The 24,500-nt window shown below is 37.3% G+C and overlaps 1 protein-coding gene across 3 annotated transcripts in view; it reads left to right on the forward strand.

Annotated features, from left to right (window-relative positions):
* The window catches only part of PDE1A (phosphodiesterase 1A), a 197,767-nt gene that overhangs the window by 154,704 nt on the left and 18,563 nt on the right, over positions 1–24,500 (forward strand). For all 3 annotated transcript variants that reach the window (XM_058809758.1, XM_058809759.1, XM_058809760.1), the window contains 9 exons: positions 93–209; positions 2,112–2,252; positions 7,231–7,331; positions 9,858–9,983; positions 15,861–15,962; positions 16,082–16,202; positions 19,889–19,970; positions 21,237–21,357; positions 23,122–23,306. In XM_058809758.1, the coding sequence (XP_058665741.1) occupies positions 93–209; positions 2,112–2,252; positions 7,231–7,331; positions 9,858–9,983; positions 15,861–15,962; positions 16,082–16,202; positions 19,889–19,970; positions 21,237–21,357; positions 23,122–23,306 (1,096 nt within the window). The remainder of the gene's footprint in view (positions 1–92; positions 210–2,111; positions 2,253–7,230; positions 7,332–9,857; positions 9,984–15,860; positions 15,963–16,081; positions 16,203–19,888; positions 19,971–21,236; positions 21,358–23,121; positions 23,307–24,500) is intronic.

The raw sequence follows: 24,500 nt of genomic DNA on the forward strand, positions 1-24,500 counted from the left end.
TACTAGCCAAATGGATGGAAATGTAATTTTATTTTTCTTTTTTTTTTTTTTTTTTTTTTTTTTTTGTTGTTTTACTTTTCCCTCATCTACAGGATGTTGATAAGTGGTCTTTTGATGTATTTGCCCTTAATGAAGCAAGTGGAGAGCACAGTCTGAAATTTATGATGTATGAGCTGTTAACCCGATACGACCTTTTGAGCCGTTTCAAGGTCAGGAACTAAACATAAAGAAAAATATGGATGCAAAAATACATGTGTCAAATTTAAAATACAAGAAAACCAGCATTGAAATGTTTTTTATTGTATGATGCAGTGTAGAATTTCAAAGAATATGGCAAATGAAATATTGAAAAATGCCAATTGTTCTACCAAATGAAACTTCACCCAGAACGTGCAAATTTTTCTGCAACCCAAAAAAATGGAAAGTGATGTAGACCCTTGTCATGTCATTTGTGTTACATAAATAGAATACAGGCTATTTACTCAGCAGGTCTGAACCAGTGTCCCACCATTATAGACCAAAAATTACCAAAAAGGCACAAAACCATAGTTAGTCCTAAATACTTTTTTCATGGTCTGGATCACGCTGTTGATCACCATTGTGCAGGGGGTTCAGCTGAACCTTCCTCTCCTGAACAACCTGGGGGACATATAAAGAGAAAAATTGCTTTTCCAAGGTCTTTCTAGGGTTTTTTCAATAATATATGGAGTCCTTATGGCCAACTTTGAAAAGCTGAGATAAAAAAATGAATCAAAAGATAAATTTATTGTTATAGTACCAAATGAAAGTTTTCTGATAGTTGCAAAATCTCTTCACTGCAAAAACTCTGTGTTCCTTTTGAAGAGGATGTCTCATCCTGAAGTTTCTTGAATATTTTAATTTTAGGCTGGCAACCCATCTTTTCCCAACAGGCTTCATTTGCTTGAAGTCAGAACCACACCAAGACCACCATTATAACACAGACACGAAGTACATCATGCTACTGCCAGAGTAGGCTTAAGCCCATTCTCAGTTCCATTGTTTATGTTTCAGGGTTTTTAAATAAAGACAAAATTATTAAGGGATATGTAATTTTATTAAAGTGGGTGAAGTGGTTTATCCCCAGGCAGCAAACAAGCACCACACTGCCACTCACTTGCTCACTCCTCTCCCCAGAAGGATGGGGGGAAAGAGAATTGGAGGCAGAAAAGTGAGAAAACTTGTGGGTTGAGATATGTACAGTTTAATAATGATGGTGGTAATAATAATATAGAAAATTAATATTTAAGAGAGGAATCAAACCCAAGGAGAAAGGCTGCAGATGAAAGCAATTGCTCAGCAGCAGCAGCTGAGTGCTGCCCAGGCAGTCCCAGGCAGCAGTGCCCAGCCAGGCTCCCCCAGCCCGGGGCTGCAGGCCACCAGGCTGTGTGGAGCATTGTCCCCTGGTCAGCAGGGCCAGCTGTCCCAGCTGTGTCCCTGCCCCCCTTCCTGTGCACCCCAGGCTCCCCAGGGTGGGTGGGATGGGGAACAGAGAAGGCCTGGACTCCGTGCAGTCTCTGCTCAGCAGTGACTAAAACATCCTGGAGTTATCAGCTCTGTTCTCAGCACAAATCCAAAACATTGGCCCATACCAGCTACTATGAAGGAAATTAACTCTATCCCTGCCAAAACCAGCACAATGCAAAAATGAGTGGGACCAGATAGTACCTGTCGTTCACACATTGTCTGGAGGAAGGGAAGTTGTACTGTGACATTAAAGCAGACCTTGTCTGAAGCAAGGTAAAAGTAGTGAAGAAAAGGAGATAATCCTATTGTTAGACTCCTATCTGCCATGCCTGTGAAATACATGCAACCTCTGCATCCCCGGTGCAGACAGACATACCTTGAAAACCATTTTGTTAAAAGCTCTGCAGTGTCTTGTGCATGGTGTGTGAAGAGAGATACAACACCTACAGAATTTGTGTGGAGGCTCGTTGGTGTATGTATGATACCAGATCTTTATATTTTAAATTTTTCTTTTATTGTTTGCCCACTAGATCCCATGGTATATTATTTGTGATTCATTTATTGCATGCTTGACTTTGCAGCTGTTGCAGGAAAAAACAATTATTTTAATGTTTTCTTGTCTGTAGATCCCTGTTCCCAATCTTATTTCTTTTGCTGAAGCTCTTGAAGTTGGTTACAGCAAATACAAAAATCCCTATCACAATTTGATCCATGCAGCTGATGTTACTCAAACTGTGCATTACATAATGATTCACACTGGCATCATGGTAAGAAGTATTGTGAAATTCAATTTCTTTTCTCAGACTCTGCTGTTTTGAATAAATGTATACATGTTTCTTTTCTAATGGAAAAAGCTCAGTTGAAAATTTTTGCAGAGAGAGATTCAAGAACTGCTGTTCGGGCTGTGAAGTTTATTTCATTTTAACAGTTCTTCCAGGCTGAACGTCTCTTAATGCAGAGGGGAAAACGAAGGAAAAAATAATCTTTAAATCCTTTTTGCTTTTCATCGCCTGGATTTAGGTATTTTATATCATATTTAATGAGATAGATTTGCAGGAGTGGGCAGGTGAGAATTTTTTTACTTTCACATCAAAGCATGGGAGGTGTGATCAGGCAGGGAAGCTTTAGTATCTGCAGAGGTCCTGGCTGTTGAAAAATGTACTGAATCAGTGAAGGCTTAGAATTATATCATCACCTGAATCAGTGCAGGCTTAGAATGATATCATCATGGAATGGCTTGGGTTGGAAGGGACCTTAAAGACAACTCAGTTCCACCCACCCTGCCATAGGCAAGGACACCTTCCTCCAGACCAGGCTGCTCAAGGCCCCATCCAGCCTGGCCTTAAACTCTGAAACTGCTTTTTCTTTCAGTTTTTAACCTTCTTTAGCACTGCTCTTGTATACTGTATGTGCCCATGGTAGGCAGGCTATTGCATTTGCCTTGAAACATCACAATATTTTAAATTATTTATTTGGGAACTGAAATGAATCTGTGCAAGCATTTTTATTTCTTAACACTTAAATTAAATACCAGCAGTGGAATTCTCCTCACTATCAGCTTGCTAGGCAAAAGTAAATACTGACTGAAAGAAAATGGAGATTGCTGTCAATGGCTTTTTGATAATTTGTCTTCACTGTGAATGCAGTTGTTTAAAAAAACCCCAGCAAACCAAAAACCAAACAACAAATGAAACAGCTGGGAAGAAATAGTGTCTGATTTCTGTTTGCAGAACTTTGAGACAATTCCAGAAGACTTTGGATAGAAAAAATTTAGAACTGACTCTGGATGGTTTCGCTCCTATATATACAAAATAAATGGCAGTCAATCACTTATGTTAAGCCTTTTCTCACTTAAAATGCCCTTGGCTTCAGGGTGGGCAAGGAAAGGTCTCCAGGCATTGCACTTTTTTTTTTTTTTTACTGTTTGAAGGAAGTATTTTTCTTGTAAGTGTTTAAAGCTATATTTTAACTCTAATACTACGTAACTGTAGCCTGGAGACTTCACCAGCCAAGATTCCTTTTCAGATTGAGAAGTTTTCTTGAGAAAGCACTTCCATATCAGACTGAAGCAGAGGCTAGGCAGCTCTTGCCAAGAGGAGTCCAAACCAAAGTTGTTGTATACAATATTCACCTATCAAAATAATATTTTAGTAAAGGAAAATTCTTGAGAATATTAGATTAATTGCAAGAGTTAAGTGATGTGAGCCATGTCTTTGTTGCAGGTATACACCTGGATCTTACCAGGAGGAAAATCCTTTTGTTTTATTATAAACATCCCTCTGGCCCATTGTATCTGCCCCTCTGCCCTTCAAAAACACAGTAACATTCAGATTTTTCTTGTGATGCCAGGAGAAAGTCCCAACTTCCAGAACTTTCCATGTAATTTTGGGACATTTAGCCATTACTTAAACCACTTTCAAAGACACTTTGTGTGTCTATGAACACTGAATAAAGAAATCTGTTTCATATTTTAATATCTGCTATTTCACTGCGTGCACATGAGTGTGAGAAAGGCCCTTCCATCCTTATCAGCATCTTAACCTTCTGCCTTAGATGTGATTTGGAAAATGATTTTCAAAAAAGTCTAGACTTTACCGCTGCAAAATCTCATTAGTGTTGCAACACTGCTACAAAATATTTTTATAAAATTAGTCCAGGTTTAATTCACATTGTAATTGCCAAATGGAGACGTTAAATTGTGATATTTCTCTGCCTGTGGCAGGGGGAATTGGAATTAGATCATCTTTAAGGTCCCTTCTAACCGTAACCATTCTATGATTCTATGGTGCTGTGATACTGGAAAGTTCTTGGAAAGAAATCTAACTAGGACACCACTTAGTCAAGAGTGCCTTCAAACAGATGTACTTGCCAGGCAGAAGGAACATTTATGGAAATCAGTGTTTGAAAGAGGGCCTAGTGATTCTGCAGCTTGCAAAGTATTTTTCTACCAAATGTCACTTGCAATTTGAGAAAGCATCAGTATAATGAAAATGTTCTATTTAACTTGCTGGATTTTTTTTCCTGTTGCCTGGTTAACCCACCAGTACCTTACTCAATAACAATTTGGAGTTTGCTTCTCAAGCCAACAGTTTTCAGACATGTTCATTTTAATCCTTTTTTAAAACTCTGCTCTATTTCTAATACCTGGATTAGAGTAAATATGATGCAATTCTAGATCAAATTCCTGTGGTTTATAATTTGTTTGGTTTTTTTATTTTTTTCCAGATTGGTTTGCAATTAGATGTTTTTCTGCTTTCATTTTCTCTTAAGGACCTGGTACTAACTCCAAATCTTGCACAGTTACTATCTTCCTTGTTTATTTCTGAAACACTTACTGGAGCAAATGTTTCCAAAAGCTGGGATTTAGGAAAGCTTTTGCATGATTCCTGTTGTTGAGGTCATATGTTTTGTACCTTTTACAGGAAGCTTCAAAACAGCCCTATTTCCACATTTGCCAAAAAATTTTGGCTAATCAGAGCTTATGCTTCTCCACAAGCCCCTAGAGAGATTCTGGTGAAGAATAAGACATATCCAGAGCAGCTGTTAAAAAAATGAAATAATCATTATATTTTTCAAAATTTGCTGTCTATCTAAAGAAAGAAGATCCAGCCACCTCAGATCAATGTGTTAGAATGTTAAGTATCACAGATGGCAGACAGTCTATTAACCTTCCCAAGAGACTAAATCCCAGATGATGCAACTGAAATGTATAAGTCAAGCTTACATTCATGAAGTTTTCATCTTTATGAAGGTTTAAGAATCCAAGTCCCAGGGAATACATCTTGTAAAGAACTTTTGAGTCATCGATCATCTTCCCACCATCCCTTTTCTCCTCCCACGTACCTGTATTGCTCAAAGTAAAGGAAAAAATGCCTTTACTGCCAATAAGTGCATTGTGAGACTCCATTTCTTGCTCAGTTTTTAATCCATCACTGTAAAAAAAAAGTTTCAAACAGAACTCATAAGTTGCCATGTATCTCTTTACATATAAGCAATACATAATACTTCCATAGAAGACATAATTTATATTAACTGTGACACCCACAAGACATAGTATCTTTCAGGAGGGAAGCATGTTTCAGCTCTTCTCAGTCTTGCTGACCCCCAGATACTTGTTTTTCCCTGTCCCTTTCAAAACACACTTATTAACTGTCTCTGTAAGAGTATTTTTATACTTCCTTAGAAATCTTTTAGCTAAAGAAGTTCTCTGGTTCTTCAATTTGATTACTGATCTCAATTTTGACTATACCAGTGTGTGTAGAATATTTGCTCTTCTTCTTACTGTATGAAGTCTCTGTGTAGCCCATAGATATTGTCTGTGAGGAATGTTCTTCTGCTTATGAATGCATTGTCTAGCAACTATTTTATTTGCTACAAAAGCTGACCTTTGAAAAGGCATCTTAAAGAACAGTTTATGTTTAGCTTTCATTACACTTTCTGTGTTTCTGTTCTGTTTGGTATGTTGAAAACATTGTGAGAGCCAGGACTGGTCATGGCCTGGTTTCTTGTGACACACAATATGATGAAGGTCATGGTTTCCATTTTTAGAACTGCTTACAGTACATTCTCATTCCTCTGCCTGTGACCTTTCCAAACCTATACTGCTTCACCAGCAGCCAGTGCTTGTTCCTCAGCAGCCCTATTGTGTCACTGAATGACCTATTTAATTATTCTTACATGGCTAATGAATCTTGACTCTCCTTTCTTCTTCTTTGAAAGATGAACTACTATTGGCAACTTTTACTACATCTGGCAACTTATGCATTTCATATCCATTCACACACACACATGCACATTTATCTGTGCATATTGGGGTGTGTGAAGTTGAAATAATTCTTTGATCCTTTAGTACAGAAGCTTACTTGTACACCAAAACCATCTGAAATATGTGTGGAAATGCTTGACTGGCATTTGACTTAATCAGTCCTATGACTGTGGGGGTTAATTATCATATGATTTTTCTGCCCCCATCTTTAGATGGAGTAAGTTTTCTCCTCAAGGACTTTTTGTCATTCAAGAAATAGAACTCGAAAGAAGATAACAGAGGTTATTTTACAAGCTGTGCTATACAGAACAGCCTCATTTAGCAAGAGTTATAAAAGGGCTCAAAACTCCAGGGTCTGCATTATTTTGTATACATGACCTACATTACCTTTTGTTCTGTGTAACTGTATACTAGCCTTCTGCACTTTTTAAATTTTTTTTTTTTCATCAGTACAAAGTACGATCAAATTTAGAACAGAGAAATCTCCCATGAGCCTAATTTTAGTGCTATGTACACTGGTAAAATATAGATAATACTAATTTTGTACCTTCAGCTTATAATTAACTGTATATATAGTTTACTGAAAGACAAATTATAACCTAAACTTCATATAAGACTTTTTTGGATTAATATACTGTAATTTGGCAAGTGCCACATGTGAGCAAACAGAGTAGATACTCAAAGGAGCTGTAAAGTGAACTGTGATAATTTTGATAACTTCTTATATTTTTGGCTGCAAATATTTACTTTGCTAGTGGCCATGAGGATGTTAACTTGGTCTCAGAGAAATCATAAGTACAAGGACATATTTTATTGTATAGTGCTGAAGTGTTATGGATATATAGTTATCTGGAGTCAGAGAAAAGCTTATTTAAGTTGAAAATAATGCATTGAAGGTAAAACATTTTCAGTACTGTAGGGTTTAATCTGAGCTAGGCTATTATTGAAAATGTGACTATGATTTGTTTTTCATTTCCCAGCACTGGCTAACAGAACTGGAAATTTTAGCAATGATCTTTGCAGCTGCCATCCATGACTATGAACATACTGGGACCACAAACAATTTTCATATTCAGACAAGGTAAGGGATGCAGTCTCCTAAGAGTCATATCTGGAGTTTGCATTTTATTCAGTTCATTGCTGAACTGTTTCATAACTCTCTTATAAACCCAGAAAGCAGCCAGGTCAGTCCTGGTTTTACAAATTACTTCATCAACTTCTGTCCAGTTAATGGGATCAGTCACATGGTCAAAAACTGTGGAAAAGTACTAAGATAGCTCCATAATGTCTGAAATAATTTCATTTTGGAGCTGATATGTCAAGAGGAAGTTTGAAAATATTCAGAACATGCAGAACATGGACTTAAAAGCCGTTCACCGCCTATTGTTCACTAAAATTCTGATACTACTGACTCAAAAACTTCTTTTACTGTATCCCCATAAAAATGCCTTGTCACTTACAGCAATGTGCTTACATCTTGTTTCACTTTGTGTATTGAACTTAGAGGGTCCTGGTGCAGAGGGAGAAACTTTCAAGAAGAGCTTTAGAAACATCTAGCATGAGCCATCTCCTAGCATGTTTTGAAAGCAACAGCTCTAGAAATGAAAAAGAAATCTAGGAAGGAATCCAGTCTGAAAGTTAGGGTAGCTGTGTTCTCCTGCAGGTGCAGCATATCATTCTAGCTGCTGCTCCTGTACAACAGCATATAGTTCTCTCCCTTAAAATATTTTCATCTTATCACAGGAAAATCCCTGACCAAAAATGGTATATCTGATACTTAACCTTCTACAAACCATCTTATTTTTCTCTTACACTGAGCTATACATTGTTTTTAGTATCCTCAGTTGAGGAGTTTGCTTTGGCTGCTCTTTAAAAAAAGTCAGCATAGCACTGGCATATTCTAGTAAAACAGTTCAGTGCTAGGAATATTATTACTTTGGACACAAACATCCTCACACTCACTTATATGGATCAACTGAACAATGATTACATTTAAATTAAATCTATAACATCGTTTTTCTCCAAGATGTGGCTTTCAGTGATGAAAAATGCTAGATTTGCAGCTAAAATAAGGACACAATTCTTTTCTCCTTCAGCATAGTCTGGCTAAAAATAAACTTCAGTTTGTAGTTCCAAGTTTATATTAATTTTCTATTTTTGTCCTTAATATTTTCCTATGAAGTACCACAAGAGTGGAAAACTAATTAAGCTGATAGCCTTTGAATTTTACTCAGGCATACTTGCAAACAGGTATTTGTTATGTGATATAGCTTGTTCTTCTCTCCTTGTGTAACTTGGCCCTGATGTGGCATCCCACACTGTGATTCCAAGTGTCTTTTGCCTGAGGAAAATGGATGGAATGGCTGCCAAAATCATAGCAAATTTTAGCACTGCTTAGACATAGTCATAAGTGGCTATGTTGATCAAAGTGTGCTTCATAAACATATGTGATTGGCATAACACAGATTTCCCCATAATTTCAGTTTGATTATGGATGTAAACATATTGATTATTTAGCCTGGCTATGATTTGTTTCCTCTAAATAACCTTTCCAATCCTATTTAAATTATTTATATTCCTTGGTACCATACATGGCAATATTTACTGTTGCTCAAGCGAACAAGAGGTTTATTTAGCTTATTGATGTCAGAGTGAGCTGCACTGCTAAAGCAACACACCTTTCTTCTAGTACAGACTTGTCACTGGACCAAATTGAAATATTCAGAAATAGTTTTATCAGAACAGAATTGCAGCAGAGAGGTGTCTCCTGACACTGATTGCCTAGCAGGTTAGATCAGGTCTCGGGGAAACAGATTTCCCAAGAATTAATGATGTTTGAAGCTAAGTATGATAAATCCACACCACATCCAAATGTGTGAGTGTCTCAGTGTAATTTTGGAATTGTACATTAGTCTTTGATTAAGAAGGAAAGGAGTTTAAGTTTGTTAAGTTTGCTAACATTATGGTACGAGTCTGTCTTTAGGAAACGCTTGAGTGCTTCCAAATTGCAGCTACGCATCTCTGCCATCCCACTGTGATGAGGCTCAAGGTTTCTCTGTTTTTCTGAGAAAATATGGTGGCTGTTCAAAACATATGAAATTTTAATACCTTATTTTTTACAGCATCTTCTGATAATGAGTAGGATGGGCCAAAGCACATCTCTTAGAGCAGGGGGGGTAACTTCTTAATACCCATGTGGACCCCCACTGTTGGTGAACACATTGCATTTTAAATGGGTTCATCATGTAAGGGTACTCTTGTAGGCTAATTGGAGCATTTCTGATGCTCTGTCATCCTATCTGCAGTCAAGAAGCTCAAAGATCTCATGAGTTTTTGCCACAGTTAGGTCATATCAATGAAACATCACACATTTTAAAATATTACTTTCCCACAAACAGTGTATGCAATAGTATAATGATAATTTTTAATGCATTTAAGATGGACAATTCATTAGTATTTGATACAGTAGGAACAAATAAACATCATTTGATATATGTCTCTATACAGGTACATATAGTCAATATTTCTGATAGAGAACACACACTACCTTTCCCAGTGCCATCATTGGAACACTATTACAAAATCTGCCTCTTTTTCCCCACACTAGGTCAGATGTTGCTATATTGTACAATGATCGTTCTGTTCTTGAAAATCATCATGTAAGTGCTGCTTATAGACTCATGCAGGAAGAAGAGATGAACATCCTGGCTAATCTAAACAAAGATGACTGGAGGTAAGACTTGCTGTGACATTCAAAAATACTCCCAGCATTTAAAAATAATAAAAACCACCAGGCCTTCCCTGAGGAGTCTATTTTAAGAGTTCAAATTACAGGAAGTTGACAGTGGAAAGAGTGATGGATGTTTAGAGCCTGGGGAAGGCTGCTGTGGTGTTAAGAAGTACTGCTTGGGAGATTCTGTGTAATTTTCCAAGTGAGGCTGTGCATTTAGGAGGCACAGTGCTGGAGTGTGTGGACAGTCTCAGGTGAAGTAGCTCTTTAGGAGAACCACAATGCTGCCTGAGCTGGGTTGCCTTTGTCCAGCACAACCAGTGGGCTGAAATCACAGCACAGAGTCACAACTCTGCTGCCAGCTTGGGCACTGCTGCTCCTGGGATCTCAGCAGAGTCACGTCTTGGTTAAGCACTAAAAAATGGATTGTGTGGACAGTCCAAAAATAACAAAGGCCCAGAAGTGCTACAGAGCCTTTTTCTTCTTAATTTTAGCCTAATTCCTGAAGAAAATTTGACCAGCTGAAAGATTAAGTATCATAATTGATATATCACAAATAATAAGACCTGTAAGGCTAAAATTCAAGTGTTAGAGTCTCTCTGTTATTAAAAAGGAAATATTAGCTTTGTATCTCATTGAAGGATACATATCGTATTTAAAATATGAGTCTTCTGTGTTTCTGTAAACACAGATATTATTCAGTGGCCCTAAAAAAACCCTTGGAGACAGGTGGACTGTGAAGTTCAGAGAAATATGTTCTGCTAGGGGAAAGTCTCCCACTGTGAACGGTGCTACCATTAATAACAAAGCTAAACTCTTCTTTATTTGTATTTTCACAAAATTATACATTTATGAAGGAATATATGTGAACATCAGGTCATATTTTGTTGAGGTGTATATTTACAGATGGACTGTTTTACATGGTAGATTTGCATGTCTTCATTCATTTGTATGATGAGAAAACCCCTAAATAAATAATTTATTAAATGTGAGTCTGCTGGCCCTTCTGGGTTTCAATTGATTATTATTCTGTACCTATTTTAAAAAATATTTTAAAATCTATAATTTTTAAATGTAATACAAAGTGAGAGAGAAAGCATACCATTTTTACTTCTCTTAAAAGAATTCTTCTCAGAGGATACTCATTTACATTTAGTTATCAGAAGATTTGTGTTGTACATTTAGTTCTGGAGAAATTTCTGCAGAAGTAATTTGTAAACTTCATTGATAACTGTCTATGCACCTAGATTTTCAATGCCAACAAGAGCCAGCCTTGCTCCTTGTGAAGCTGTTTTGGGGCTGATAGGTCTCTGTGACCCTATTTTTGCTTGTTCTAGCTATTGACTATGGAGAAGATTATTGTGCCAGTATGCAGCCATCAGAAACTCATATTCTGTCTTTTAAAACCGTAAATTTAGAGGGAAAATTATTTTCAAATCTTCAGATGTGTTGCCTTGAGTTTATTTTTTTGAAGTGGTGTTGTTTCATATTGCATCCTACCAGAGGATGCTTCCAAGTAGAAAGGAGCTGAAATTCTTCAGCTGAATTTCAATCCAAGAGTGTTCAAAGGGTGGCTTGAAGACACTTCTGTTCATCCCTAGTCCAGGCTTCTTCATCACTGGAGACCACCATAAATCAGTGTAGTCTGGGAATCCCTGCAGCAACATAGAGTGGCTCCAGCTGATAGAAATCTGGCTGCCAGCTAGTGCAGTTTATCCCAGTCATACCCTTCTGTTATCCACTGAGGAAAGGAGTATCAGGGTGAAACACAAATATTTGTGAGGGGAAAGAGAGACCTGTGATTTCCAGGTTGTGATGTTCATATTCACTGCTCTGCTGGACTGCAAAAACAAGAAAGGGGGGAATGTGATAGGCTCTCTTCTGAAGCACGCTCTGCATAGATTGCTTGGGCAGGTCTTCCTACAGTTCTTTGTCCAGTTCAGTTGTGGAGCATTTTGTCTAACTTTAGCTGCATTTTATTTCTCTGTGGTTTTTGAACCTGTGATAAGCTGCCACATTCTTTTGGAACTGGCACAATCACACACTGGATCTGCTTACACTTCCTTTCCAATCTCTTCTTTTTGTAACACAATTATATTTTCCTAGAAGATCTTACTTTAGTTTTGCAAATTTTGTTTGTGTAGATTACACAGATTCTTCTATATGCAGCCAGTTTGAAACTGGTGAGTTTTGGCAACCAGAGAAAAGTAGAATTTATCATCTCTTTTTGAGTATATTCAGTAAAATGCAGAAGAAATGTATGAATTGACTAATAAGCTCAAGAATCTAAACAAGGACATTCAGTTCCATGTTTTGTCCCTTAGCTCAGCAATTACACTCTGTTCTTTGAAGCAAGCAGTAAATTCCAAAGTGCCTGTCTGTGCCAACCTGCACAACCTGTTGCAGTGTGTTACTTCAATTTAGAGGGTCAGTCATGGAAATGACAGTTTCCTGGTATTCATTTCTAATACCCAGAAATTCTTGTTACCCTGCCTTTTCATTGGTGCAATGATGGATCTGGTAGCCGCTTCACAGACACAATTTTCATATTATTGCTGGAGTGATTTTCTTGGATCTATACTGAAATTCATGCTGTTAAACTAACAGTTTTGAAGGGGTTGCACTGAATCAAGTTGTCAGTAAATTGAAATGATAATCTGTTCAACTTTTCAATGTACTTCCTGGCACTGATTAATTTCTTTATTTCTGTCACATCTATTTTCTTTAGTTGCAGCAGTTTCATTTTTCAAAAATTTAACACTGCTAACTATTTAAACTGAGATTCTGCTAATTATTCTAGCAAAATGAAGCAAAATTACTGAAATTAATTTATAGTATTCAGTTTTCTCTTCTACATGTTAACTTTAAGAAGATAAATGTGCTAATAAACTGCCAGCTTCAATTAAGTTTAAAACTTAGACTTCTAGTCTGAGCTGGGGAGCACTGCCAACATTCTGAGGATGATGTCCTTTGTGGATAATGCATGTGACATTCATAGCAATTTTTCAGTCTTTTCTTGACTCTGACAATTTGTTCCAGTCTTTGATATTGTTTTGTTTCTTTCACTTTGTGCCCTTAAATAACTAAAGAGGGATCCTTGTTTGCCCCCTTTTCTCCTTTGGTTTAGCAGGTTCCCAGTGTTTCAGCACCCCATGCATGTCATTGTAGGTGGTGGGGCAGTATTAATGTATCAAACCACCCCAAGGCATACAGTGATTTATTTCCTGATTATCAAAAAAAAAAAAGAGACAAAACAGTAGGTGTTATGTATAATGCAGAATGAACAACATTCTTCCACAAAGCCCCTTGAGATTCTTCTGTTAAGGATTAACTATAACCTGAAGATGAGTCTTATGTCTTCAGTTCTCACCTTGCCTTTGCTCATCTTAGTCTGTTCCTGCATTTTTTTGATTAGTTTCCAGCTGACTAGATGTCTTTGTCATGGACAAATCCAGGTAAAGCTAGTTTCTATTTCTTGGCTAACTACTTTTTCAAGAAATTCATGTATCACTCCTTGTCTCTTTATTACAGCATTGTTCATGTAATTTTTTCACATAGTCTTGCATCTATGTGTTTTTACAGTATCCTATCTGTAGGACTTGTGTCGGGGGGAGGGTTTATAAAGGATGCCAGCATAGAAGATGACAATTTACTTAAGTAAAGTGGAAATGGTAGATTCAAACCCAGTAATTTTCTGATATGGGACCTGAAAGATTGCCATGTGCTGTATGTGAATATTGTTACCACTCCCCTTCAAGTATGACAGCATCTATGTGTCTGTTTGGGTGGTAGCAGGTGCCTGTATTATCCTGAGGCTTGTAGTTGGGGACTGCCTGATGAGGACTGGGAGAGATTTCTGTCCAGGAGTCACCTATGAGACCAGCTGAGGTCTCATGGTGTGGAAGTTGAGACAGTCCTTTTTCCCTGGGAAGCAATTTGGTGATGGGATCAGCCCAAGATCAACCTTCTGTGCAATGATAGCAGATGAAGCATTTGTAGCTCCAGTAGAGCTTTACCTACCATTTCCCCATCAGGTTTTCAATTCTATCCTCTGATTGTGGTGGATATGGGCACAGGAGTCTCTCTTTTGCTGTTAAGCAGATTTTTAGTGTCCTGAAATGTTCAGGAGTGCGTGACAGGACAGTGCTATACTGTTTGATCCTAATTCAGATGTTGTAGGTAAGAATTAGGGGTTTTTTCCTCCTGCCATCACAATATGAATTAACTCAAAATGTGGTTTTGCTTCTCTGTGTGTGTCTTGCATAGCAGGGGTGCGGTATCTTGTGAGTAAGGGCGAACTTATTTCTGATTTTTCTGATGACTCTGAAAAGTTCAGACACTGAAAGTTCCTAAGAAAATCTCCCATGGAAAGGAGAAGTGATAATTATCTGTCTCAAAAACAACAGGGTTTAACAATGCAGAGCCCTCATTTCTCTTGTAGTGTTAGCTGGGTTTTTTGTTTTGTTTTGTTGGGGTTTTTTGTTTTGCTTTTTTTCCTTTAGTGGCTTTGACTGTTTTTGAAGGGTACAAAGCAATGTGGAGGAGGAACAGTTGGGATGCAAAATAATTAGTAGCTTATTATGAGGTCAGATAAGGTAAGGCATTTTCTAAACACAAGTTGCTATGGCTGCATATTATTGAGTAGAAGTGAGAGCATTGAGTCTTTATCCAGTTACATTAAAGCGTGTCAGGAATATATACATAAAAATCAGCAACAAATGTATGATTGAATATATAATTTATTTGGATCAAAAAAGTCTTGATAGTCTTTATAACAAAGTATTCTAATAGCCCTAAAGAAAACTGCAAATTACCTGTTTAAACCATAGTCCTTTGAACAAACCTGCATGTTTTTTGATTTACCTAAGTCAAACATATGAATATGGTATGAAAGATCAGTAAGAATTACTAAGGTAGGATTTTATTGTTTTATTTGATACTTGGACGTCTTTAAGATTGGGAATGTGGTCATGAAGATATACGGTACATAATGAAAGGTTTAATGTGGGAAATTCCCCATGTACATGTAAGCACCGCTTGTCCTCCTAGGCCATTTAAAAAGTGTATAAAGAAAGACCCACTGGACTCCTACATGGCCTATATATGATCCTTCTACATCAAGGAGACAGAATTTTCTAAACCAGTAATTATTGTTGATAAAATTAATTACATTTTTTTATTTACAATCAGAATAAAGTTTCTTACATTATTCATGTTTTTTTAGTTTCATATGGATTTAATAGAAAGATGGACAAGCCAACATCTCTAATCATAACACCAAGACAGAGATAAATTACTAATCCCAAACTTGTTCTGATTCATTAAATAGGTATTACAATACTTTTGGACTGAAAGGTAGATAGTCATAATGATCTTATATTGGTGAAATGTTGATAGTATTTCAGATGTAATACCTCTTGCTTTTCTGAGTGTTTCCACAGCCTTCTTCCTAGGCTTAGTGTTATGCACACTCTTCACTAACATGAGTGCAGTAAAAATGGATGCTGTTGTGTGGTGGTAAGCCCAGAGAACAACTTGTTTTTTGAATACTCTACTGCTGGAAAAAATAAGGAATGACTTATAATGGGCGAGAGAACTACATGTAATATTAGTTTATGCACTAGGAAATAGGATTTACAAAATAGTGTGGCTCTGAAATAATGACTGCAGAGTACATTTTCTGAGGTACACTGCTTTCTCAGAATCCCTCTAGGATACAATATTCAAGTTGTTAATAATTTATTTAAATGCTTTTAAAAACGTAATAAAACCCTTGATGTTGTTTTGAAAGTTATAAATTAACAAATACCGCTTAAACAAATGTACCAAACAGAGAATAAATGAATTTTAATCAGTCATTTTGCTTTTAATTGTTCTTAGGGAGTTGCGTAGCTTGGTCATTGAGATGGTCTTGTCTACAGACATGTCGGGTCATTTCCAACAAATTAAAACAATGCGGCACACTCTGCAGCAGGCACAGGGGTAGGTTGTTTTCCATTCTCTTCATTATCTGTAGCCTTTCAATGAGCTCATATTCAAGAAAAGAATTTAAATAGTTGCCTTTGTTTTGAGATAATTGGAGCATGTCCTTGAATTGACAGGGTAGACAAAGCCAAAGCCATGTCTTTGATTCTACATGCAGCAGACATAAGCCATCCAGCAAAATCCTGGGAGCTGCACTACCGGTGGACCATGGCCCTGATGGAAGAATTTTTTCGACAGGTGCCATTTTTAAAATCCTTTAATACATCTAGTTCAAGAAGCAATGGTTACATGATTGAATATTTTCTTAAGTCTGCCAGCAAGGTTGCTGTTGGTTGTGATTGACAGGCATAGTCAGTAGTATATATTCTTTATTCTTCATACATACCACTGACATTGATTCAACTTTTATGTGTGTGAATAAGACAAAATGGTTATAGTTCTCCATCTATTTCAGCTGATATCAGTATTATGAGTGTTGTAGTAGGTTTTTTTTTCCTTTCAATTATAATATAACTTGTCAAGCTGTTTTCATTCTGTAGACAGAGATTTATATATGCTTTGAATTATAAAGAAGCACCACAAGGGTAGGATGAGAGAAAATAGGAAGAATTCATGTTCAGCAAAGAAGGCAAAAAGTTGTCTTCATTTCAGAAAGCCCTTCTATTTCTTTTCCTTGCTAGTATTTGCCATGCATATACCACACAGATCTGAAGGTGTTGCTTTCATAACAGCCTGATCCAAAGCCAGAGATTAGACAGTACCATTGTATTAATGCTGTGACCATATACCCTAAACCAAAAATGAAGACATACCATTGTGAAAGCCTTTTTATTTCTGTGAGGTACTGAATTCCAAGAGATGTTGGTGCCACTGCTGTCATTTTTTGACTCACCTCAGCAGGTGAAAGAAAAAAGCCTTTCTCCAGCGGGAAAATACTCTCTTTGTAATCAATATTTGTGACCATGCACATTGTCAGCATAACAGTTATTGAAGTAAAATTGATAATCAAAGTCCAGTTTAGGTATGACAATTTCTAGAGTTGTGCACAGATTTTAAATCAGGGAACACTCAATGTCTTTCTCAGCTTGGTTGTCTTAATTTTGCTATATGTTGACATTTTCAAATCAGAAGGGTCACGCTGGAAAAAGGGACCAGAGAATAAGAAAGGAAGCATGTTAAACCATGAGGTTGTTAGACCCATCTGCCATATAAGGTTCCTGCTCAGGTCCTGGGGATTCTTCATGTGAATTCTCAGTAGGGAGCATCGGGCATCCTTTGACTCTGGACTGCACTGAGAAGGCAGACTGGAGAGCTGGTGCCTTAATATAAATAATGGATGGATTGACTTTTATGGAAATAATGAGCAGTCATGAGTTTGTGTCTACCTCTGTCAAGGGAAATTTTGAGGATTTTGAACTTGAGAGCGAAAAGGAGGAGCAGATTGCCCAAGAAAAAGTCATAAAATGACCAACTGTAATAACATTTAAGACACAGATAGACAGACTAGACAGGGCCCTTGGGACAGTGAGGCAACGTGTCCAGCCGAGTGGAGGTAGCATTAGCAGTAAACAGTACCACACTGGTCACTGAATGGATAGGACCAGCTAATGTTTAGTTATTCCTTTATCCATCCATTAGAAGAAGTAACTGGATCCCAAAAATGCTGCTCAAGAACTCGAAAAGGCATTTAACAATAGCAAGTAAAAAGGAACATGCAACTCAGCAGTAAAAATACCAAAGTCTTCCAGGCTGCAGAGGAGTGTATCAGAAACAGAATTCTTTCCATGTACTGCTAAGGACAATGTGGAGTAGTTCCAGCACTTTTTAAAATGTGATGAAGTGTCAGCACATACATAAATGCAGTGAGCAGTGCAGACACAGCAGGTCTCCTACTCCCTGCATGCACTGGCTTGTTGTGCATCCTCTGGTCTGTTGATCCGAGCCTGTGTGATAGAAATCTCTGGGACTTCCAAATCCATGACTACCAAGATGAAGTAGCCCAAATGTATATGAAACCCCTTAATTCTTCCTTTTCTTTTCTTTAAAGATTCAGCTACTTCTGTGCCTTATGGGAGAGGCAGTAGATTCTGAAAGAAGCTGATGCAAATCCAATGCTTTCACAAGCAGCTTTCAAAGCTCACCAGCAAAAAAATGAACATTCACCTTGACAAAAACTTTGTTAACTCCAGCTAATGTTTAAGATAGGTACCAGTGTTAACTTCAGGGGAAAAAAAGCCCAACAACACTTTAAGTTTAATAGCAAAAGCTACGGAAAGTATATTGCAATACCAAGGAAAATCTGAGCTACTTGTTTAAAATAGAAAAACAGCCACCCATCTCAAATCTTTAAAAGTAAAGAAATACATAGTTCCAGTAACTCAAAGAAGTACCACAGTGCCTGTAGTACTCTACTCTCAGTCTGAATGGATGCAGAGACATTAAAAGAGAGTTTAAAAGTGAGTCCGTGGCCTGGACAAAGAATTTTTTTACTGTTTGATTTGTATCTTGTTTTTAGATCTCATCAAATTCTAACTGGTTTAAATGTCAGTTTTGTGTCCATTATTACAATTTACAGTCTTATATTTAAATGACTTAAGTATTAATTGATATTATGTTGATTGCAAAGTAATTCATAACTCAGAACTACTTGAAAACAAACAAACAAAAAAATCCAGTGGGGTAGTTAGAACTACCCCAGTTTATATGATATTGCAATCTGGCCCCTGTATTTACATGGAGATGCCACTCCCACTGCTCCTAGTAGCAATTGTTCATGTGTTCTTCCACACTCTGAGTTAAAATTATTAACACTTCAGTATAAAATGTAATGACCTTAGTGATAAAGCTCTCCAGTTTCACATGAAATGCAATCTGTGAGTTGCATCTGTTTCTGTGGCTGCATTGTTTTTACTGCCTTTAGGGTTCTTAACCTTTCCCAAATATACTTCAGTGATACATGACAAAAAGACTAAGGAAGGTTAATACTGCCCCCTTCATCCACCAGTTTAGGTTTTCCCAGTTTTCCTTGGGAGAATGGTGTGTTCATGCAGTGCTCTGCCCTGAATGATCATCTAACAGTACTCTCCGTGACAAATATGTAGGTTTATTTGACTTGCAAGGCTAGGTTTTCCTATATCTGTAATATCAGTGCTTCTGGCAGCCAGGTTTGTCCAGCAACACCAATTATAACCTCCTTTGAAAGATGTCTCTTCAGGTTTTTTTTTGTTGTTGTTGTTTTTGGTTTGTTTGTTTGCTTGCTTTTTGTGCCACCGGTCTTTTCTTTTGAGGTTTTGTAAATCAGTTGGTCTACCATGCTGAAAATGGAGATACACCCTCCTGCCTGTTAAGACTGTTGCAACAAAAAAGGCTCTTCTAATCTGCTGAGTGCTGAAAAAACTTCAGAGCTAGGTTGTACAAATCATCCTTGTCATGAAACTGAATTTGTATTTTTTGTGGCTTCAGCAGCAGAGAGACATGCCTGCTAGTGAGAACAAGTTCAAGTTGGTTCATACACTTGACATGAGTAAATCCATTGAAGGAGATTTATATGCTGGATGAACCAGTGGAATAGAAGGAAGCACTCAGCATTTGGCATACTATTACAAACATGTCGAAGTATCTCTAGTCCCATTACATCTGGATCCGCAGAACTAAATTATGAATACAAGGACTTCATATTTTTCAAATCTCATTGGCAGATGCCTTGCTGAGGAGAACTTGCAGTAAACTTCTTTACATAAAAGTGCCAAAGTCAGAATTTAGACACTTAATCAAAATTTGAAGATTTGTCTCTGACATGTTTTTATTTAAGAATATGAATTAATTAAGTCATCTTGAACAAATACTAAGAATATTCAGATTCCTTTGTCTTTCTGTCTCTCCATCAAATATATGCTTATAATATTAAACATTGTTGTTTGCAGGGAGACAAGGAGGCTGCTTTAGGTCTTCAATTTTCCCCACTTTGTGACCGCAAGTCCACTTTGGTAGCTCAGTCTCAAATAGGTAATGACAAACGTGTTTTTCTCTTTTTTGTCTGTGTAGGAGTATGGAAATTCACAGGGACATTTCATTTACCCATTTTGACTTTTGAATGTTCAAAATTCCATCATGTGGAAGGTATTTCTTTGCACCTACCTGTTCTCCAAACTCCTGTGCTTTTGCAGTAGAAATGATGCTGGTCTCAAAAGAACATGATGTAATTTCACCATATGTGAGGGAGGGGTAGGAGAGGGATTAACCAAGATACTGGACATAAGCCCAGCTTCTACTGTACACACTTTAGAGTCTGGCAAATCATGTCCTCAAACTGCTTATCTCTTGCTTAAGAACTCACAAGTCTCTCTCTATTATAATCTGAAAGTACCAGTTTGTAGATGCATCTCAACTTAAAGCTAATTAATAAATCAGCCCTCTGGACTGCAAGTAAGCCTATCAGTGTCTCAGGGTCAAACTACAGAGGGTCAAGCCTCCCTGGGTCACTCACTTTTTGTATCCTTTGTTCCATTTCACTGGGAGTTTGAAGCCAATGTACTTAAGCATCATATTTACTGCAGGAGAGAAGCTGGATTATAGACTGACTCCCTGTTGCTCATCTTCATGCTGTGTTGCATGGGTTAGAGCAGGAAGACATCTGGAAATCCATTGCTAGCTCATGTTTAACATATTTTTTTCTGTTAAGTGCTCAGTAGAGAATAATGCTTCATTCTCTCACTGTGTCATTCCATACCATGATGAGCACTTTAGAATGTAAAAGACATTGTTCAGAGCTGACATCTCAGAACTGTGGGATGAATGCTGTCTCCGAAGGATATTACTTGTTCTCTTCACTGATTTGACAGAACCCTCCTACACACTGTGAAATAACACTTTACCTCCACAGAATAATAAACAGCAATTTGAAATATTAACTCCTTGGCAAGAAGCTCCGAATGGTAAAAGAGACAGCGTGGCTTGTAGCACTTTGGCTCAACAGTAGCTTCCCTTCTATTCAATAATTAATACTCATTTCAAATGGTAGGTGTGTTCAGCAGTGCATAAAATTTACAAGACAAAGAATGAAAAGCTGTAATTATTAATATCCACTTGTATCTATACAGCTTCGGGTGGTTTTTGTTTCAACTGTGCTTTTTTCTTCAAGATTATGCTAGCGGTATCTAGTATATTGAATTGGGACTGCAGTTAGAAAATCAGCTCAAAAGCAAGTATTCATTTCTAGTTTTGAGACTTGTGGAAACAGAAAACCTGATTTTCTCTCTTTTTCTTCTTTAGGCTTCATTGATTTCATAGTAGAACCAACATTTTCTCTTCTTACTGATTCAATGGAGAAAATTGTTATGCCTCTTATAGAGGAAGCGACAAAATCCGAAAGTCCTGCATTTGGGACCCCCAGGTATGAATACACTGCTTTGTTATTGAACTAACATAAGCTCACATAGTAATCCTAATAATGTGATTCTCATAGTGATCTCGGTTATTTGGAGCTGGGGAGGTAACAAACAGCTGTGCGGTATTGCCACCCTGTGGGGCTGCGTTGTATTTGCAATGTCCTATTTTGCCCCATTGACTGAACAATTGTACATATAAAAAGGCAAAATCCCAATAATGATCAGAAAAAACACATACAAACCATGAAATTTAGTTCTACATTTTAAATATAATCTTTCCAACAGGCTATTGAAATTCCTGTACCGATAACAAAGTAGCTGCAACAGTGTAATTTGAGTGTAACTTGAGTGGCTTCTTGCTGAAAGCATTGTTGAATAATCAGATACTGCCTTTACAAATACTACCTCTGTTATCATATTTATATTTAATTTTAAAACTGTAATTTGAGCTTTCACTGAGGTTGCTAAGTGATAACTCTGCAAGGCAATTTTTTATTTGCTGGTCATTAGTTAGATTTCAGTAACAAAAGGGTGAACCTAGTGCTTTCCTAGATTTTGCTTACTAGAAGCAAGTAGGAGTTACTAGAAGTAGGTATTTATGATAGTGTTCTTGGTGTTTGGGGAAACAGTGCTAAACGAAGGTATTATTGATAACACATTTGTTTACATATTCCTTCACAAATGAGTGATTAGCAGCTGCAAATGATTAGCAGCTTCAGGCTTCAGTTTTGGTTGATGTTCATGACTGAGGGGCAAATGAAAAAACACTTATGATCCAGCAAAACTTCCTCATGTGAGATGGAGGATAAAGGGATTTTTTCTTTGAATGGAACCAAGTGGCACAGTTTTGAGGGGAGTGGAGAGCCTGTAGCACGATACAGAAAAGTCTGAGCCAGAGAATTGCACAGAGGCTACTGCATGGACACCATGAGATGGTGCCTGGAAAACACCAGAATTGTGGTTTATTCTTTCCATTCTATCCCATTTAACATCTCTGGAGCACATGGAAATTACAGTTAACTCTTCTTGTGAAGTTCTTATTGGTATGTTCACTGCAACTATTTTCTGATTAATGGAAACCCATTTGTATGTCTATTAGCATCTGTCTGTGGTACCAAGGAGATAAACCATGCAGCAAAGTTGAGTAAACAAAACCTACTAAGACATGAGTACCTGCAAAAGGTTGGAAATAGGTCTTATTTTTTAATTCTAAGAAAAAAGAGCATTCATTCTTTTTTCCCCACCTTTTCCACCATATACATATATGGATAATTTCACTTCTACTCACCTGTAGATGTAGCTGCAGTCTCTATTTAGTGAATTTTAAAGCCACTCACATCTTTCTTTGTCTATACTTGGAACTTTGTAACTTGAAGAGACTTTTCAGCTCAAGCAAAACTTACCTGTTATACATGTCTTCCTTTTTTTTTAAATGGGTCAAAAGATAATGATCAGATGTCTTTCCTGTGAGAGCCAAAGATACCATTCATCATGCAAAAACACAGCTAAGAAGCTGCTCCAAAATGTCTGCGTAAAAATTCTTTTAAGAATTGGATTACAAGTAATGTATTTTTCAGTTGTCACTTTTTTTTTTTTTTTCAAGAATTCCCTGAAAAATGGTCAGCAAGACATCTTGTATCTTAGGCACACTCTGGTAAAAACTATTTTTTCAAGTTAGTTCCTAAGCAACTTGATTGACATGAACTGTTTGTGTATTATTAAAATTGCCTGACTGTTTTTGTAATTTGGGGTTTTTTTCCCTTGTCCAGCCAAAATAGTTTGGGAGCAGTAAGCAATGCTGAAGCACAAAGACGACCTGGGTTTAAAAGTACGGGTGATGGAGGGACTCACACAGAAAATTCTCTAGCAACTGTAGATCTAAGGGCCTTCAAGGACAACTTGATGAAGATCATTCAAGCAAACAAAGAAAGATGGAAAGAATTAGCAGCAGAAGGTATGACATGTTAAGATAGAATGTTTTTATAGGTTGCTTCCTAAGACCTCACCTACGTTTGTTTTTTAATTTCTATCAACCTGTAAAAAGGCATAGTTGTGTTGTACTCATATATTTTATGTCTTAATGTTTGTTTTAGATGCTCCTGTTTTGCTCTCCCAGGGGGTCTAAAGAGGTGTAGGTGGTTAGGGGATGGGAATAAATCTCTTAGCCTGTGCAATGAGGCTCTGTGCTGCACAGCTTATCTTTAGAGGTCCGGTTTAGAAATGTGCATTCTTGCACTTTTAATTGTAACTAATACTGACATCTGCTTTAAATGCCAAAATCAACAATTCAAAGTGGCGTGTGCTGCCACATTTCTTCAGAAATGTGAAAGTTGTACTTTGCTATTAGAAATGCTATTTGTTCCCCACTGTATATAACAGAATTCTGTATTGCAGGCTTCTTGGGATTATGCTGTAGGCAATTATTTAAATGACCCAGTGGATCTAAAGAATTGGGGAATCACTGCATGCATTAGGCCCAAGCAAGCCAAAAGTGACTCTTCATTTGCCAGTAGATAGTTGGTGAAGCCAAACCTGCACAGAGTATCTCAGTTCATAAGCCATACCTGAAAATTGCCTGAAATTACAGTTACTTGAGTGAAATGCTTTTCAATCACCTGGGTGATAATTGTTGAGAAGACTTTATAGCTTCAATCTAGATTAAGTGAATGCCATTGGGAATATTTTGTCCACAGTCTGTGTTATTTCCTAGTAAGTACCTGGAATATTTCAGCATAGCATTTCACTGCTGAGGCTGGTCTTGCTGTACATGACCTGACACTGGCAGCTGGGAATGATATCCTGGAACCCAGTGCCAGCTTTGTTTTTATCCCATCATCCAAATCAATGTCTTTTTTCCCAAAGAGGTGTCAGACAAGACAGAAAAAGAGTGCTGAACAGTGATAAAATCTAATTTAGTGCTAAATTGCAAATGAATATTCTCATTAGAAGGATATTAAAAATAAGCTTCCACACATCTTCTGTGACAAAGGTTTGAAAGAGTCAGGTGGACGGGGCATCTGAGCAGAGGATTCCATTAATATTGTCTCTTCTTCCTGAGAAGCTTTATATAACCAATTGCTTCCTTTGGTGTTGCCCAACTAATAATGGCTGGTGAAAGGAAAAAACTTCTAATTTGCAGTGGTCAGTA

The sequence above is a fragment of the Ammospiza caudacuta genome, chromosome 8 (assembly GCF_027887145.1).
Source record: "Ammospiza caudacuta isolate bAmmCau1 chromosome 8, bAmmCau1.pri, whole genome shotgun sequence".
NCBI classification, from domain to species: Eukaryota; Metazoa; Chordata; class Aves; order Passeriformes; family Passerellidae; genus Ammospiza; species Ammospiza caudacuta.